The following is an 18,827-nucleotide window of genomic DNA, read 5'->3' as shown; positions in this document are numbered from 1 at the left end:
CTTACCTCAGATATACAGAGGTAACATGGCCTCTAACTGTAGGGTGTTATCTGTGGTTTAGTCTTGCTCTGGTCTGGACTGTAGATGGGACTGTAGTAGGTTTTGCTGCTGTTCTGGTTGTAGTTTGGTGAAGGTTTGTGGATCTAGTTCCAACGCCACCCGGCTTTCTTCTGTCTCTCCTGTTTTTGATGTCTGGGTGAAGTTCGGATGTGATGGGACCCCAAAATACATCATGACTGTTTCATGACTTAAGGTGCCGTGTGGAGCTTTTTGTGAACAAACAAAATTGTTTGATACTTAGTGCTACAACTGTTCAAAAACACCACAAGGTGCCTTTAATAAATGTACAAAAAACTCTGGCTTCACTATACTTTTGCATGTCGAGGTGCTCCTGCATGCTTTTTCTAAACCAGCATGTAGCACAAATGGTGACAGAAAATGAAGAGAAAAGGTCATTTTAAATTAACAGAACTTGTTTAGGAGTTTTGAACACACACTGACCTTACTTTACTCACTTCACTCAACGCATCGGATTGTGGGCTGTGCAGGAATGTCATGTTTATCTGGAGGGATCAGGGGAAAGGGTCTGTGCTGGGGCAGTAGGGCCGGGGTAGGGGCAGTTTTGAGACAGGGATTAGGATCAAGCTCCATTGCAGAAGAGCTGCGTCATTGCATCACTGCTGTGTCTAGTTTACTCATATATTCTTTTTGTCTTCCTATGTGGCTATATATCACTGTCCTCCTCTACATTTTTGTGGGCTTCGCTCCATTTCATTGTCTGGCTGAAGAAGCTATTCATATCTATAAATGGACCAGGGGGTGTACAAGCGTAACTGCCACAGTAACAACCTTATTGCTCATCTGTCAGCTCTCATTCACTTCCTTCACTGAGGTGTGTTCAGGTGAAATAAACATGTCTGTGCCCTGGCAGGTAGGCAAGCAGACAGACAGACAGGTAGGTTGACTCCCGGTGAGCAGTGATTGTGTTTTCCTTGGCAGCTGAGTGGCGGGCCGAAGCACCGATTCTGTCAGAGAGGATTAATGTAGCTTAGAAATCGTCGAAGATGGCTCTAATAATGAGCACGGACAGCAAACGTGTCAGATGCGCTTCTGTTTAGACTGTGATTTAGGGATTTCATTTTAGATTATGTGCTTAACCATGTCTGTGTTACACTTAGATGGATTTTTGTAGTTTGTATTAATTAAAGAATTAACAAACTAATTGACAGTATTATAGAAAGCAAACTGCTGCACCCAGTTTTAGGCTTCTACCCTCTTGTGTGTGTGTGTCTAGATGAGTGAGTTACCAGTCAGTATGAATGGTGGATGTGTGCAGCATTGTGTCATTGAGGAATGAAGATAAATCTGATAAATCTGTCACTACAGACCGCCTTCATACATGACCGACTAACTCACTACATCTCTGTCTGTGTCTTTTTCCTCACCCTCTCCTGGTTTTACATTCCTTTCCCACTCCTCTTCTGGGATGTGAAGGACTGTGTGTGTGTGTGTCACTGCGAAGAGAAAATTTCGCACACCTCACCTAGCATGACTTCAACCTCTTATTAACATTGAGAGACAGGAAGACGGTGGAATTTTGGGGAGAAGAGAGATAAAAATGCTGTGTAGGAAGTTTAGAAATATAGTCCATATAGTTTCTAACCTCTCTAAATCCCTGGCACTAATGTGTCTTCCCCCTCCTTCTCTTTCGCCTCTCTGTCTCCTCATCCTTCTCTCTTATCTTTTTCTTCTGTATATCTCTTATCTCTTAAATGATTTCTATCAGGTCTTATTTTACTGTGCCATCGCTTTTACTGCCAAACATTAGCACCAATCCCATTTATCTTCAAGGCTGTTTAGATAATGGTTAACATGGTCACTGTAGAGACACTACAGCCAGGAGTTAGATGAGAAGACTCATACCACTGTCATATCTTTATGCTAAATATGAAGCTAGAGCCAGGAGACAGTTAGAAGGGAAAAAAAGCAATAACAATTAATCAGGCAAAATAAATCAAAGAGTCAAAACCTGCCTGTAAAATATACTTTTACAAATGAGTGGAAAACATCAATCAGAAGGTAATACTGTTGATGTCAGTTTACATGCAGGTGGTTGTGTTTGTTGAGGTGTAGAAAGAGTTTTTTCAAGTCGTTCCAAACAGTATACAGTTACACTTACCTCAGTTTTTATGTCGTCTGCTCATTTGTTTTGCTGCTTGAAAGCTACAAGCCAACAATGGCCGCCGTCCGTCTGTTACGCTGATAGATAGGAGTGTGATGACGCGACAAAGACAGCATGTCGGCTTGAACACGGGGACATGGTAGCCCAGTGTAAAGCCTCTGGGAACTGTGTGTGTGTGTGAGTGTGCAAATGTGTGTGTGTGTGAATAATTCACACATCTAAGTTTACATAGCCAGAGGGCAGGTGAGGTAATGTGGACATGATAGAGTTTGTTGCTGCCAGAGGGAAGGTGGGACACACTAGCCCTGTGCATAACAGGGCCAAAAATCAGCTTTACACTCACACACACACACACACACACACACACACACACTTCTAAGAGGGATATTTGAGATATTTTTGCCTCCAGTTTTAATCCAGTTAATGTTGCAGCTCTAAAACTGTTCTCTCATGGATATTTTATGATAATTATAACTCATTTGGTTTTTTCTTGTGATTACTTGAGTTTAACTGTGGGAAACACAGGATGTGCACACACACACACTTCAAAGCATCAAGAGATCACATTTTCAAATATCCATCAAGTGTCATTTTCAACCAAGAGTCAGAGAAACAATGGCATTTCCTCAGGCGAGCCCAAATGAAATAATAGACCGTGCGCCCTTTTTCCTTTATTATCGAAATGAACTGTGTGTGGCTGTCTGCAACTCCACTAACTGCTTCCTGCTTTACACACACACACACACACAAACGTGCCACTTGCTCACTCAACACACATGCTTAAACACATTCTGCAGAGATCCTTCCCACACTCAACAAACACAATCATTCCCTCCATTGCACCCTCTACACACACACACACACGGGGCCATTAGTTGCTCATTTTGACAGTGTTTTAGGTGTTTTTTGACTAAGCTGTCGAACTGTGTTTTGCATGTAACTCAATCTTTGCAGCAAGGCTCTTTATCCTGGCTGCGGGGCTGGTTGAGTTATCATGTCGGCTTTGACAGGCAGCCTTGTGGTAATAGAGGTGTCAGTGTTGTGTCTCTGTTGGTGGGAGGGAGCGGGTGTGTGTGTTTGTGAGGGTGTGAGTGTGCTTGGGTGGGTCTTTGTCCTGCGTCTGCCTGCTGACTGGTCGTTGGCGTTGAGAGAAAGTGTGGGTATTTTGTTTGCAGTTGGCAGTGTTTTTGGTGTACGCTGAAGTTTTTGTGCATGTGAGTGAGTTTGTGTGTGTGTGTGTGTGTGTGTGTGTGTTTTCTTCCATCCGCTCGTGTCCTCTGCCTTCCCCGCTTTTGTGGCTAGCTGTGGGGATCAAGTGCGTTGCCATGGCTGCATCCAGCCTATCGCCCCTGGAGACGACACCTTAGAGAGGGGGAATCTTCAACAGCCCAGAGTCGGGTGGAGGGTAAATAAGAGACTCTCATGGGGCCCCTCAAAGTGGGGGCCAAGTGCACTTTAAAACAAGGAGTCAGAGAGAAGCCTGAAACTATATACAGTTCTACTGGGCCACGGTTACACACTCATTCAGCTCACTGAACTGAACCCGTGTTCAGTTGATGGCATTTCTTATTAATGCTCTTCATAGTAAATACACAGTACATATACATACATATACCATGAATACATGTAGTTTAGCCCTTACACATACGTGTGTGTCAGTCTATAACTTAACACATGTAACAGCTGCTGCCCCTGAGATTTTAGGTTGCGGGTCCATTATGTTTGACATCTGGGCGTCTCTTTCTCTCCTGTGTTTTGCTTCCTGTCGTCCTCTGTCTTTATCTCATCCCTTCTTTGCTTCACTGGATTCTGAAAGCAATGTTAAGATTGTAATCGGCTGGAGTTCAGATTCCTGTGAAGAGTCTTTCTCACAGAGAGGTTTCTTTACCTTTCATACACTTATCGCACTTTCCCTCTCATTTCCATTTTCCCACTGGTTTGAAAATAATTTGGGTTCATTGTTTGACTTAACCCACATTTGTATGATTTTTTTTTAAATTATAGTTTAGCATTTTTGGGAAATACACTCATCGATATCAGCCTCAGACATTAGCTTTGATATACATCTTATCTCCCTCTCTAGTTGTTACGGGAAGAATGAAGCTTTTTTTCTCACTTTTCCAGCTTAATTCCATGAGATCTGGTCATAAACAAGCTCTAGACTCAGTGTAGATGTTATTCACAAAGGTGCACAGGAAAGAAGTAAAAAGGAGGACACGAAGCAAAGATTATGAGTTGGATTTTTTTGCCCCTTGATTAGATTTCAGAGGAATTCGTTCCTTCTCAGGACAGTTTTTAGTAACTGCAGTGTAATACACTTACATAGCATGTTAGGACAGTGGACATTTTCTCTCTACTCTGTTCCTCCTTTTAGTGTTTTTTCCTTTACCCCCGTTGAGCTCCTTTGAGGGTCTTCATTGTTCTCGTGCTGCTGGCTGCACAGTGCCAACATTTTCTCCAGCTTCAGCACGAAGGCTCTGCTGCTTTCTGAGCAAAACCAGACCTTTCTGTTTTTTTTTTCCCATGCTGCCCACAGGGGACGTTCAGCCATGCATATTTCACAGCAGTGTAATGCATAAGGTCGTCCTAATTGCCAGGGACATGTTTAATTACTTCTGGCAATGAGTCTGTTCTCATTTCCAAACCTCCTGAGCAGGTAGTTTACGTTACAACTCCCTCACCTGAGTGCAGCTGTGGCACAGATTTCCTGACGTGCTGTCCGTGTCATCTCAGGAAGTCGAATCCAAGTTACGTAACGATGCCTTAAATTATGACACTTAAAGATTTTCAAACAAGTCCTTCTCTTTTTTAAATTTGAGTTATGGGTTTTCAGCCAGCGCTGGGAGGCCCTAAGAACAGTTAACTGGTTCACGCGTGGGTTGCCTGGAAAGACAGATGTCCCTGGTTACCATGGAAATGTTACAGAGGTGGAGTGGGCGGGTTTAACACAAGTAGGCACCTGCAGATACCTGTGCAGAGGATTAATTGACTGTTTGCCAGTGACAGGGGTGTGGTTTCCTACCGGTATGTTTGCTACATATGTTCCACATACAAGGTGATTATAAGTTACTGACACACACAGGGACATGCAGAGCAGTCTGTGAGATCATGAACCCTGACTGAATGAATGAATGAATGAATTAAACCTTCATTGGCGCTTGGGGAATTTGCTTTGCACAGTGAACATGAAAGAAAATATAAATATATATATATATAAAAATGTAGCAATCATACATGACAGCATATAACATATGTAAGCATGTAAAATAATCATTAGTGTCGTCCTAATGAACATAAGATAATTTATTTTACTTTTACAACTGCTATGAAGCTGTGAATTTAAAAATAAATCCACTAAAAAAAACTAAGTACTAATGTTTGCATGTTTGATTGCATCTATGTAAATGTTCATTAATTAAATGCATCCTAGACGTGCATGTTTTACTTTTCCCACAGCTCACTCACTTTACCTGCCTGCCTGTCTGTGTGTGTGTGTGTGTGTGTGTGTGAGACACGTTTTTACCTGTGAGTTTGGAATAAAAAGAGAGAATAAAAGAGATTTGAATGAGATTAGAAGTGAAAGAGAACAAAAACAGCAGTGGTGTCAGAGGTGTCAGTACTTTCTGTTTGTCTTCATGGAAAGTGCGAAAGTGTTTTTCTTTTTTTTGTGTGAAATCAGTGGAAACAGGGCACGTTGATGGGAGTGGCAGCGTCAAACTACAATAAAACTCCCTCTGGGTTGGAAAATATGCAGAACCGGAGCCCACCTGAGCCAAAATAGAAGACACTGCATCCCTCTGCTGCTCAGTTTTTACCCGTCTGCCAGTATCTCTTTTGTTTTTCTCTTTCAGTCTCTTATTTCTGGCCAGTCTACTTCCCTATTTTTGTCTGTCTCTCTTTCTTCTCTATTTTTCGCCCTCTTTTTTTTTCCCTTTTCCTTTGCCGCGTCTCTGCCCCACCAGTATCTCATTACTCTAATCCTATTTATGTAGGAGACAAACACATGCACCCACATTGTCTTTCTATCTGTGCCTGTTTTTTTTCTCTCCATCTCTTCCGTTGCTTTTTTTTTTTTTCCTTTCTCTCATTTCATATGAAACAGACAAAGTGACAAACTGCCTGAAATGTGCTGTAGTGAAAACTTTTTGCTCTAAGTTTTGTAACTCTGATCCTTATTAACACGCCACCTCTGTGGTTTGAAAGTCTCTCTTGCTATCACTCAACCTGTCAACCTTTAAGCAGCCCGGATGCCTTATGTAAACACTGCTCTGTGATCAGATCTGGGATCTGTACTCCTCGTTGTTGTTTTTTTGTAGTCTAGAGATTTACCATTCTCTCAGGAGAGATAACAGAGAGAGATGACTCTTCATTTCATCTGCTGTAAGCGGCTCACAGCAAGGAAACGATGGCTCATGTCCTCATCAGCATCATTTCCCGTCCTTCACTTTCATGCCAGTAATGAAATGAGGTGTTGTTTTTTAATTGGTGGAAACATTTTTCAATTTAAAACTCCTCAAATGCCTTCTCCTTCTTGCTCCACGTCCACTATTGTTAACGAAACGCTCCACTGAACTTCGGTCTCAGGTTAGATATTACAAGAAGTAAAGCGATTTGGTGGCCTGATTTTCTAAGCTGATCCACATTTTCTCAGATCAACATTTGTCGGCCACAAGCCTTGATGGAGGAATTAGCCTACTTTGTAATCATTAGGTGCAAGCAAGCGCACAATGGGCTTTTTGTCGTCTTAAGCCAGGAGGGGCCTGTGTGCTTCTGCTGCAAGTTGGCTAAAGTCAGCTCGACATTGTTTGTGTAGCACTGACCCGCACTGATCGAGCACCAAAGCTGTCCCGGCCAACTTTCTGAGATTGGATGAAAAGAAACAAAGAAAGAAATGAAGCATTAAATATTTTAACTAAATTCTGTCAGTTGAGGTAATTTACCATAAGAATACAGTGTGAAAAACACTCAGGTGGGCAAGAGGAGACAATAAATGTGCTTCCCTGTGGTGTGGAGCTGAGGTTCCCAGTCTGACATACGTCCACAGTCCCGTCGAATGAACTCAAATAATCATCTGTCATTAACTCTCTTCTCTGAATTGTTTTTAAACTGTATATTACTTAACTAATAATGATATAATAATATGTCAACACTTTATCAATTTCCTTTTGCTAATTTTTGATAATTATTACCATTCATCAGTTGCTTTTAGCTATTTCAACCATTTACCCATTAGCAAACTATTTAAATTACATTTAGCGGTTTGTCTTTGCTTCTCTGTTTGCTTGCTTACTATTTCCCACACAATATTTTCTTTGTTATTTCTAAGTGTTGATGAATAACTGATGCAATCTTTATTTTATGTTATTTTATTTTATTTTATTTTATTTTATTTTATTTTGTTTTTTTTGCAGCCTAACATTGGGCGTCTCGGCATCCCTCATGGACCCTCTGGAGAAAAGGTGGCTGTGGTTGCAGTGGACGACTGTGACATCTCCATGGCGATTCGCTTTGGAAAGCAGATTGGCAACTACTCCTGCGCTGCCCAGGGCACCCAGACCGGACAGAAGAAGTAAGCTGGAGTCTTTCTTTTTTCTTTCTTAAACACTCATCAGCCTCATGTATTTTCATATTCATTTTGGTTTTAATTTTGTTCTTGAGGTTTGATCATTAGTATAATCTAAGCCCCTAAATTTGGGTTAAGTTTGAATTAAGCTTTTCTATATATATATTCATTTTTTTTTTATTAAATTGATTTAACCCCAAATTCATTCAGATTAAACTACTACGTTTCTTGGTTTCCCTCTGTGAAGAAAGTCTGTCTACCTCATGGATTTTGTTTGGATCTAAGAAAAAATTCAAAGATGAAAGAAAAGAAAACTGGTGAACGCCACAAATTCTATTATGTCACTCGTCACTTAAGAACCAAACTGTTCCTATGAGTGGTTCTTGCGTGAGGCCCGTTGTATCCGATCCATCCCACACACTCTCTCCATATTCTACCCTTTAGCTGTGAGACTAATAGTCAAATATGTTGTACCTCAGGGGCTACAATTGCCTTCATTACAGCGGATTACACAACTCTCATTCATATCGTCCTCTCCTCCATTTGTCTTTTAATCTCTGTCTTCATCCTTGTGGCCTTTCTGCTGTCAGACATGGACTTATTACCAAAAGCTCATCTAGACACAGGCTTAAAGTGACTTACTGTGTGTTTACCGCAGACTAATTGATTTTTTTTTTTTTTTTTAATAGCGTGAGAGTTTTTTTAAGGAGTCTTTAGCAGAGCTAACATGCTGAAACACATTTAGTATGCAGAGGGTGGGGACAGAGAGAGAGAGGACGCTTCAAAGGGGAGTTAATGAGGTTACATTCCTTCAGGAACTTGTTGCGCAGGTCACAGACTCTGAGAGGCGTTTAGAGGTTATTTAACTGTGTCAAGCATGAAATTGCAAATATACTGTATATTACACTGAGGAGTCGTGCGGTGCAAACAAGCAAACGCCTGAAAGGTTTTGCTTTTCGGAAATGCCTCGACATGATCCAGTGTGTCACTGAGACAGAGGCAGGAAACGGTTTGGCTTTGGGTGTTGGCAGTAACTTTATTTTAAGCTTTTTTTTTTTGTAACCACAACAAAAAAAATTTTGTATGTGCAAGTTCAGAGTGATCCATTTTTATTTGATTTCCTGCCCAAGGGACTGGGTGGCATCGTCCTACATGCAAGATGCCACTTGACCAAACATTAGTTACCCTTAACATTTATTTACTGTCAGGTCAGTATATTTAGTGTGTAATGAATATGAATCACTTGCTGTAGCCTTGTATTTAGATGATGAGTTATATCTGGTAATTTCTTCTCATCCCACAAATGTCCTAATGACATACTCCTGTAAATATTACACCAGGAAATTAAATAGAATTTTGATTTATGTCAGGATTCATTTCTTATACCCACAGTGTCTCATTGCACACAATTCCATCCACTGGCATTTCTAAATTAAAATACCGTACCTCTGATGATCTGTTATAATTTATAGCTTTAAATTTGGCTGCAATATGCTACAGAACTGAAATATTTGGGGATTACCCCCACTGAATTCCTTAAAGACTCTTTGAATAAGCTCCACATGCTCCTGGCCATGCAACAGTGTTTGCATTATGCATGCACACAATTCATACATTCAGTGGTTTAGACATTTTTGTGCAGCGTTGCATCACACTGAGTCTCTCAAAGCCCCTTGGCTTTTGATCTTGAGGGGCTCCGGGTGTAAGCAGCTTCCTACATGAGCTACTGTGTAGATCCTCACTCAAGTCGCAGTGATGGTAGCAGTTAGCCTTGTGACAGCTTAAAACCTTAGACACAATAACCTTATTTCAGAAATATAAGTCTATGCTATGAGTTGATTCCTTACCTCATTCACCCTTTTTGGGGTAAAGTGGGGCCACGGATGCATTGTCAGTTGAGAATTTATTTTGTATATGTTATATGTTCGAGAGTCAAAATTTGAGTGAATCCCTTGTAGACTCTAAATTAGGTAAATGAAATGATTACTCTCTGTGTTTTGGATGTTATTCTGATTTCCTGTCCTGTGTCGTCCGCAGGTCACTGGATTTAACGGGACCGTTGTTGCTCGGTGGCGTTCCCAACCTGCCTGAGGACTTCCCGGTCAGGAACAGAGACTTCGTGGGCTGCATGAGAAACCTCAGCATCGACAGCAAACCCATCGACATGGCCAGCTACATCGCTAACAACGGCACCACAGAAGGTAAGACACACGACACGGTAAACCAAAGCCATGTTCACTCAGAGACATTGTTCAGTTCAAAGACCAACTCAGATTTTTTTCTGCAGCCCATAAACAGATAGATGCATTTCACATACAAATATTAATATTTTTTTTTATGTGTTTAATGTTCAGGTTGTCCTGCAAAGAAAAACTTTTGCACAAACGACGTGTGCCAGAACGGAGGAGTGTGTGTCAGCAAGTGGAACACCTACGGCTGCGACTGCCCAACCGGTTATGGAGGCAAGAACTGTGAACAAGGTATAAGATGTGTGTGTTTGTGTGAGTGACAGATAACCGTGTATTTTTTTTTTCAGTTTCTAGTCATTAAAAAGGAATTATCTCTCAAGAGTCAAAAATCTTCTGTATGTATGTGACTCTGTCCAAATGTGCATGTGTCTGCATGTGCCCCCGTGAGCTTCTGTGTGTATACATGTGTGTGTTTACCCGCAGTTAAGTGTGTCTATGTGTGTCTTGAGGACTTCCAGGAAACAGTGTGTGTTTGGGAGATCAACTGGGATAAGGAACACCTCCTTTGAGTCAGTCTGACTCACGTAGCAGTCACAATGGAAAGTCACAGAAAAAGCCTCTGCTCGCTGCCGCGCAGACTCTAAACGTGGCCTCAGGTTCAGAGTTTTAGCACAAAGATCAAACTCTGACTCACACCTGAAAACCCAGACTCAAAGGATGAGACAAAAGACACACACACACACACACAGTGCACTGACCCATAGCTGTCACTCTTGCCACCTCAGCAGACATGTGACAGGCAGCTCATGTTACAGCAGTGCAGACCTAGTGTACACAATGTCTATGGCCATATGCACAGATAGATAGATGGATAGATACACGGGTTGGTAGAGGTAATAAATTTCCTTGTTAACCAAGGGAACATAAAACCATCACAGTTTTCCAACAGTGTTGTTATTTACATTGTATAACCCATCTCATGTTCTTCTATGGTAAGGAGAGAACTTTGATTTCCTCCTTCAGAGCGAGATTCCAAACAATGTGTGAAGGTGTGAATACTTCTCCCTGGCCTCTCGTCTGTGAGGTGGCCGCCTCAGCCATTGCCAGGCTCCAGTATCCAGTATCTGAACTGGGCCGGGATCACAGCAAGCTGGGAAGAGGTTTTGGCTGCTCTGCTGCTTGTTGACACGTTTGGTTCGAGGCTCCGCACACCTTGCTGCCACATGAGAAACAAGAGACTTGTTATCATTTATTTTTACGCTGCCAAACTCTTCCAGAATAGACAGACATAAAAAGACTGAAATTCACCAGAAATAACAAACAGTTTTTTTTTTCTTCAGATCAGATTTGAATTGTTCAGAGGGTCAGCAAATGAGTTATGTTATGCTGAATTAAAGCCAGAATAAATACAAGCACACAGTACACTTGGAAAACACTTCTACATGCGCATGGGTTGCATTACCTTGAGATCTACTATCTGAAGTTTGAATCTCTGGACTGGTGTCAAACAAGTCCTCATAGACAACATACCTGGTTAGTTAGCGATATTTTTGAGGAGAGTTCACAAATGGAAGTGTGAGCGTTGTTAAAATCTCTTAATAAGATGGCAAGAAAGGATGCAAGGTTTAAAAAGAAAAGCTGAATGATGAGGGTCTACTGTGCTGAGGACTCTTTCTGTCTTCTTCAGAGCCTGGTCTTGATATAGTTAATGAGAACTGAGAAGTTGTTGGGTTTTTTTTTTCACTTAACTACATGCTTTACTTCATATGGAGGACTAAGCTTTTGCAAAGTAGTCAGACTAAAACCACTGCAGCTACCTGCTACCAGGAACAAATATGTGCTTTGTCTCATAATTACAGCTTTTGTATGAGTGTATTTGTGAATGCTTCAGTGGAAATATGCGCCCTGAGGACCCATACAGAGCCTCTGCTGCAGATTATACAGGAGGAAGCACTGACTGAAAGACTGACCATAACTCTGTATGTGTGTGTGGGTGTTTCTTGATCTCTCTCTCAACAGCCACAGGAGTTTATACACAATGTGTCATGTCTGTAGGATTGTGTGTGGATTTTCAGACTGCCTCTGGGCACTGGATGTATGTCAGAATTATTGTGTGGTAATGCTTTAGACATTAAGTGGTCTTTATGTATCACAAGCAGGAAAAAAACATTAATACTGAAGTAACCCAGTATTTTTTTAATTTTTCGAAGTAGTATCTGTGACACTTCAGTATAATAGCAATAAACTAATAAAACAATGGCAGTGATGAATATAAAGCTTTTGGTCTTTACCTCGTCCCTCACAATAAAGAGTGTATTTCCACTAACTCTACTCATAGCACAAAGATATGGTTTCTACTTTTTGTTTCTCCCCATTGTTTTGCTTTGTTTCCCTTCACTGAAAAGGATAATTATGTTGGATTCCTCTATTTGCTGTTCACTCATATAGAAACTCTGAAAGCTTGTCCTGTCCTGTAGACCATTAAATCTCAGCTGTCATCTGATATGTTTATTGAAATTACACTAATGTTTTAATATGAACGTGGCACTGATTTACACTTAAAATGCTGCTAATAACACCTTTGAACACAACTGTTGTTTAACACTAATAAAGTTTTTCTCACAACCTGAAATCTTTTCTTCCCCACTGTCTCCTCCCTCTCCAGTGATGCCATCTCCTCAGTTCTTCGATGGCCAGGCGCTGGTTTCCTGGAGCGAGCCAGACATTACTGTCGCTGTTCCCTGGTACATGGGCCTCATGTTCCGCACCAGGCAGCCTGCTGGCACTCTAATGCAGGCCAATGTTGGACCTTCCTCCACCATCAACCTCATGGTGAGATACACAGAACATTGTCATTTTTTGTAAGATTTAGACTTAATTTTTCACAGAAGACTCACAATACTTTCACAATGCCTTGTCATTAAATTTCTCCATCTTCCCCACCATCCAGGTGAGTGAGCAGCAGGTCCGTATGGAGGTGTTGCTGAGGCAGCGGCTTGTGGCGTCGCTGAGCTTCCCCCAAGTTCGCGTCAATGACGGAGAGTGGCACCACTTGCTGGTAGAATTAAGGAGCATTAAAGACGGCAAGGACATTAAATACATGGCCACGGTGTCCCTGGACTACACCATGTACCAGGTACAGTGTTTATTACATCACAAGTAGTGACGATACTACACAGGTGTAGAAAATGTCTTCATTTTCACTTCTGTGTTTTTAAGCAGAAGTCGGTGGAGATCGGTAATGACCTGCCAGGTCTGAAGCTTCAAACTCTTCATGTTGGAGGTTTGCCTGGAGAGGGAAACCATGTGAGCAAAGGATTTGTTGGCTGCATACAGGTCAGTCTGTGTGTCTGTTTCATTTGTTTGACCAAAAAAGAAAAAAAATACTCTTTCTCAGAAAACATTACAGTTTTGAAATCTTTATACCCACTTCTTCTCCTTCTTTCTGTTTTCTTTCTCTCCTGCTTGCTCACTCTATGCTCTCCGTCAGGGAGTGCGTATGGGTGAGACTTCCACCAATGTGGCCAATATCAACATGGCCCAGGGCCTAAAGATCCGTGTGGAGGACGGCTGCGACTTGGACGACCCCTGTGACTCCAACATCTGCCCTGACAACAGCCACTGCAGTGATGACTGGAGCACACACACCTGTGTCTGTGACCCAGGTAGTACACACACGTATAAAAGTCCGTAGGTCACTCAATAAGGTTTGCATGTTATTGCTTACCTTTTTTTTTGGTCTATCTTGCAGGTTACTTCGGTAAGGAGTGTGTGGACGCTTGTCAGCTCAACCCCTGTGAGCATGTTTCCACCTGCGTTCGCAAACCAAGTTCCTCCCACGGCTACACCTGTGAATGTGGACAGAACTACTATGGCCAGTACTGTGAAAACAAGTAAGGTCCCTTCCTCTGTGGGTCTGTGTGTTTAAGAGAAGAGCTTTTAGTTAGTATCAGTACGAAAAACCTGGATCTGAGATGCGCTTTAATTTGATGTGTGTCCTGGCACTCTGGACTCTGCTTCATGTTGTGCTTTTTCAAATTCAGATAGAAACTTTGCACGTCGAATGTTCCTTCCAAGATACTCAAGAGTTCTTCACATCCAGATGTTAAAAATAAGACTTCACCTCCCACAGAGACGAAGCTCACTAATCTTCTTTAGTTATGTTAGGCTCTTGCTCTTTTTGTAATGTTGCCAATGTCCTGAGTCTTTGAGAGCAGCTTTATTAGCCAGTAATCTGAGCTGGATACTGTTTGTGTGCCTGTGTGTGTGAGGAGAGAAAGAGAGAGAAAGAAATAGTCAGGTGAAATTGGGAAACTCATCTATACACGCGGAAAGCAGTGTGTATCTTTGCGCAGTCAGCATTGTCTCACATGAATTAGCCAGCCCTGATTGAGAGCCAGTCTGCCCCCCCCCAAACCGAACCCTGACCTGTCTGACACGCATCACTTCCTGTCTTAAGCAGGATGTGGGATTCCCCCTCCATGCCTGACTGATCCTCCATAGGTGTTGAGTCTCTGCTGCCCTCATACGAGCGTTTGTCCCCTATCAGATCACATCTCTGAGCTGCAGATCGCATCTCCTGAGAGAGAAAGAAAGTCTGTGTGTGTTTATATGAATGAGTCACACTTGATTCATTGACTTCAGACTGCAGAGGAAGTTTATTCTAGATTCAGGGCGATAGAGGGCGTTTCATTGGAGATAAACTTAACAAGCTGATACCAAGTCAGTAACATGCCAAAACCTGATCAACCATCACTTTGATTTGTGTGACTAAATTTACAACAGATTTACTTCCCCTTAATACATTTGTTCTTCTTTTTTTCCACTGCAACAATCTAATAAAGACATTTTATTACCAGTATTAAAAAAAAAGCCAAAACCAAGTTAAATGATGTAAAAGTGTTTTAAAATGCATGTGTGCTGAGTCTAATTCAATACGTCTTTTGTTTTTGATGGCAGAGTGGAGAAGCCGTGTCCTCAGGGCTGGTGGGGCAGTTCAGTGTGTGGACCCTGTAACTGTGACGTTAACAGAGGATTTCACAAAGATTGCAACAAGACCACTGGAGAGTGTCGCTGCAAGGTAAAAGCATACATACTTTTATTTTGTGTACAATATTTAAAGTGAGACAATGTTATTTCTGACAGAAAACCAAAATCTTCCTCTAAGAAATGAAAAGCTGAATTCATAAGAGATAAAACAAATCATGACTAAATCCAGTACACTCAGGGGTTTTGCTGATGCAACCTGACTTGGTCGGTTTTGACCAGTAGCTTATGGTGGCTAACGTTAATGGCTAATTTTAGGATTATACTGCTGTGTAAGTGGTGTATTACTGAACCTATTATCTGACATGACTCTTTCCGACTTGTGCATCTGTTACACTGTTTTAGTATCATCCTATAATTGCTACCTGTGGCTGCAGTGGCTGCTGTTTAGTAAAAATGACATGGACTCCCTCAGTAGCTCCCCCAAATTTCTAAATTAACCTCCAGCTCTCTTTTGATTAACAGAATATTATGTTATTTATCTGTGTCTTCTCCCCTTCCTGCAGGAAAACCACTATCGTCCAGATGGCGATGACACTTGCTACCCTTGCGAGTGTTTCTCAGTTGGCTCTGAGTCTCGGACCTGTGACCCTGTCACCGGACAGTGCCCCTGCAAAGGAGGAGTCATAGGTCGTCAGTGTAACCGCTGCGATAACCCCTTCGCAGAAGTCACCCTTAATGGATGTGAAGGTGTGTGAATTTATGTGTTTTGTTATAACGTGTATTTAAAATCTTTTTGCTAGTGAATTTCTTTACTCCTAAACAGGAAATTGATTTCCTAAAATCATAAACAACAATTGTTGAGGTTGATTAATTAGGCATAAGGCATTAATGGAAACAATGACTCATTCAAATGAAACATAATTTGTCCATAGCTTTTCCAAAATGCTGCCAAATCAGTGAAACCATGAAGTTCAGATAAAGGATTTGAGATATTTATGACAAGGACAGTTATGAAAAAAAAAAAAATCTTTTCAGAAGTTGGGTGCATTATTCTTACAAATGTTCCGGTTCACAAACTGGGCCAGACTGAATCCATGAAGTGTCAGAAGGAGACAAATAGTGTCGCTCACGTCTGCTGGTGCTGCAGTTAAACTAACTTCACGTCTTTGTCGCCACCCAGCCAAGCAGAAGAGGCAAATCTGGCCAGAGGGCTAACTTGGCAGTGGGGATCGCACACACACAATACAGTAGAGATGAATAGCAGACAAAACCACAAAGTCCCGAAACAGAAAATGAATGTCAGTGTCTTTACTGTTTGACCCAATATGAAGCTCCTCAGAGCCTCAGAACGTGTTCAGAATTTTAATGGATGTAAATCTTAAAATTCCTAGTGACAGTATAGCTCTCTTTGTTGGAAACAGACATCCCAAATAATGCTTTAAATTTTTTTAAATGATATTTGTCATGATAATTTCATACAGATATGGTTAAACAAAAAAATGAATGGGATGGATGAAAATGTCCTGCAGGTCACTGAGATGTGACCATACATGGCGGGCCTCATGCTGATCTGTCAGCTCTGCACCAAATGCAGACCAGGTGACAGGAAGACACCCAATAACTCTGAGTATATTGTGGTTTAGTAGAAATGATCCTCAGAGAAAGGGGGAGTATGAGCTGAAAAATAAAAATCTGAAAATTATCTTTTATTTTGTTGGAAGTAAAAGCTTTTGGTCACCTTTCACAAACAAGAAGCTTCGATTAAATAAACTCAGAATGGAGAGTTTATGTGTGAGAGCAGCAAAGTAGCTCTTAGAGTTAATGAGACACTGTGGGATTACAGGCAGTGAAGAGGAACCACAAATAAGCCAACAAGTCTGCAGGTCCCAGCTTGGTCTGGCTGTTTCCTAAGGTGGAGTGGATTGGCCAGGTGTTTACCCTTTAATGTGAAACTTTTGTGGTAAAAGTTAAAGTGGTTCAGGTTCAGTTTATGATCCACTTCTTTTAGGACCAATTCAAGTATCACACAGTGCTCAGAAAACAATGTTTAGCTTTGAACACCTGCCTGATATACAAGTATGATGGGAGCTGTATATGAAGAATGGTGTGTGTTTACCTGCTGGCCCAGAATGAATGCCAGCCTCTTGCTTAAAACCATATACCTAAACCTTTTATTTTTGTTGGTCCTTTCTACCGCAGTGGTGTACGAGGGCTGTCCCAAGGCGTTTGAAGCAGGCATCTGGTGGCCCAGGACCAAATTTGGACGCCCCGCCGCCACAAACTGTCCCAAAGGATCCATCGGTGAGTGCTTTCATATCCCTTTGATAACAACTGCACGGTGTGCTGTATTTATGTAGTTCTGCATGTAGTCAAAGCAGTCTGTGACTCACTTCAGACTAATGATGAGACGATTTTCAGGCCTCTAATTCTCAGGTTTATATCAAGGTAAATAACAAGCTTGAGGTAAAGGTTTATCATCCCATTTAAGGGAAATTCATGTGCTAAGGCAATAGTTTGGAATTTTGTTACCTTCAGACTGAGTCAGGCTAGCTGTTTCTCCATTGTTTCCAGTCTTTATGCTAAGCTATACTAATCGGCTTCTGGCTTTTTATTTCTAAGACTAAAATTGTGTTTCAAAAGCCATATAGTCTTCCTTTGGAAAATAAAACACACTGATCTCTCTGCTGAGGTATTCACAGTCATTGTGTAACTGCAGTTGGATTAAGCTGCATGTGTGGTTGTATCTTCAGGGGTATAAACGTACACACACACACACACACACATACACACAGATGCACGAGCTTAAAAACACTGTAACAAGGCTCTCTGATTGGTCAGTTAATCCAGCAGAGCTTTTTCATCAGCCAATCATGTATAAGTTTAATCTGTAGAGATTCTTGGAAAAACACCAGGTACATTAAGAGCTCTGTGTGTGTGTGTGTGTGTGTGTGTGTGTGTGTGTGTGTGTGTGTGTGTGTGTGTGTGTGTGTGTGTGTGTGTGTGTGAGCGTGAGAGAGAGAGAGAGAATCTGAATGAACTCAAAACTCGAGTTCACCGACCTGTTCCCAGTAAAGCGCTGTCACTTTCTTGGTTACCCCCTTAGTAACTTCCGTCGCCATGGTGACCCCTTTGTTGCCCCCCCCCCCCCCCCCCCCCCCCAAAACTCACTGGGGGAATTTATTTGCTAACATTGCTCGTCGCTCTCTCCGAGCTCCAACCATTTCTTCCTTTGCAACAATAGCATGAGAAGAGGCTTCGCATTTGGATGAAGTCTTTTCTCAAGTTGCTTCAGGCTGGAACGACTCAGTGTGGTTCCAGATATTTAAACCACTAAGACGAGAGTTGTTTTACATTTTTCAGGTATTTAACTTCACCACATGCTCAAAGCAGTTTTCAGTATATGATTTAAAAAGTGGTTTTGGCATTAAATTGTTTTTTTTTTTTTTTTAGCCCTGAGTAGTGTTTTTACATTTTCCTTTGAGGCTGCCTACAGCTCTATCAACCTTCACTAATAAGGCGGGGAAGCCAGTCGTAGCCTGAGAGGCAAAACCCAGGGAAAATCATATGAATTAATAATTTAAATTACTCAATTCATATGTTGTTCTATCATGCTGTAACATCATTTTGTGAATACACTGCTCACTGCTCACAAGTGATGCCTGGGAAATACCTGTGAGGAACTTGATTTGAGTGTGAATTTGATCATCGTCTCTCCTGTCTGTGTTTTTCAGGCACTGCCATCCGCCACTGTAGTGATGAGAAAGGCTGGTTGTCGCCTGAGCTCTTCAACTGCTCCACCATCACCTTCTCCCATCTAAAGAAACTGGTGAATACAAAATAAAATGTTAAATTGTCACTTTAAACCAAGAACTCTCTCTTGTTCCTTGCTTATCTTAATTGCTTA

The 18,827-nt window shown here is 41.6% G+C and overlaps 1 protein-coding gene across 6 annotated transcripts in view; it reads left to right on the top strand.

Annotated features, from left to right (window-relative positions):
* The window catches only part of celsr1a (cadherin EGF LAG seven-pass G-type receptor 1a), a 77,066-nt gene that overhangs the window by 45,694 nt on the left and 12,545 nt on the right, over positions 1-18,827 (top strand). For all 6 annotated transcript variants that reach the window (XM_041030119.1, XM_041030118.1, XM_041030115.1 and 3 more), the window contains 12 exons: positions 7,594-7,751; positions 9,783-9,946; positions 10,100-10,225; positions 12,600-12,766; positions 12,885-13,070; positions 13,157-13,270; positions 13,425-13,599; positions 13,686-13,827; positions 14,894-15,014; positions 15,487-15,670; positions 17,123-17,224; positions 18,655-18,749. In XM_041030119.1, coding sequence (XP_040886053.1) covers positions 7,594-7,751; positions 9,783-9,946; positions 10,100-10,225; positions 12,600-12,766; positions 12,885-13,070; positions 13,157-13,270; positions 13,425-13,599; positions 13,686-13,827; positions 14,894-15,014; positions 15,487-15,670; positions 17,123-17,224; positions 18,655-18,749 — 1,734 coding nt within the window. The remainder of the gene's footprint in view (positions 1-7,593; positions 7,752-9,782; positions 9,947-10,099; positions 10,226-12,599; positions 12,767-12,884; positions 13,071-13,156; positions 13,271-13,424; positions 13,600-13,685; positions 13,828-14,893; positions 15,015-15,486; positions 15,671-17,122; positions 17,225-18,654; positions 18,750-18,827) is intronic.

The sequence above is a fragment of the Toxotes jaculatrix genome, chromosome 22, assembly GCF_017976425.1.
Source record: "Toxotes jaculatrix isolate fToxJac2 chromosome 22, fToxJac2.pri, whole genome shotgun sequence".
Lineage (NCBI taxonomy): Eukaryota > Metazoa > Chordata > Actinopteri > Toxotidae > Toxotes > Toxotes jaculatrix.
The sequence above is the reverse complement of the archived record's forward strand: the minus strand, read 5'-3'. Positions and strand labels throughout refer to the sequence as shown.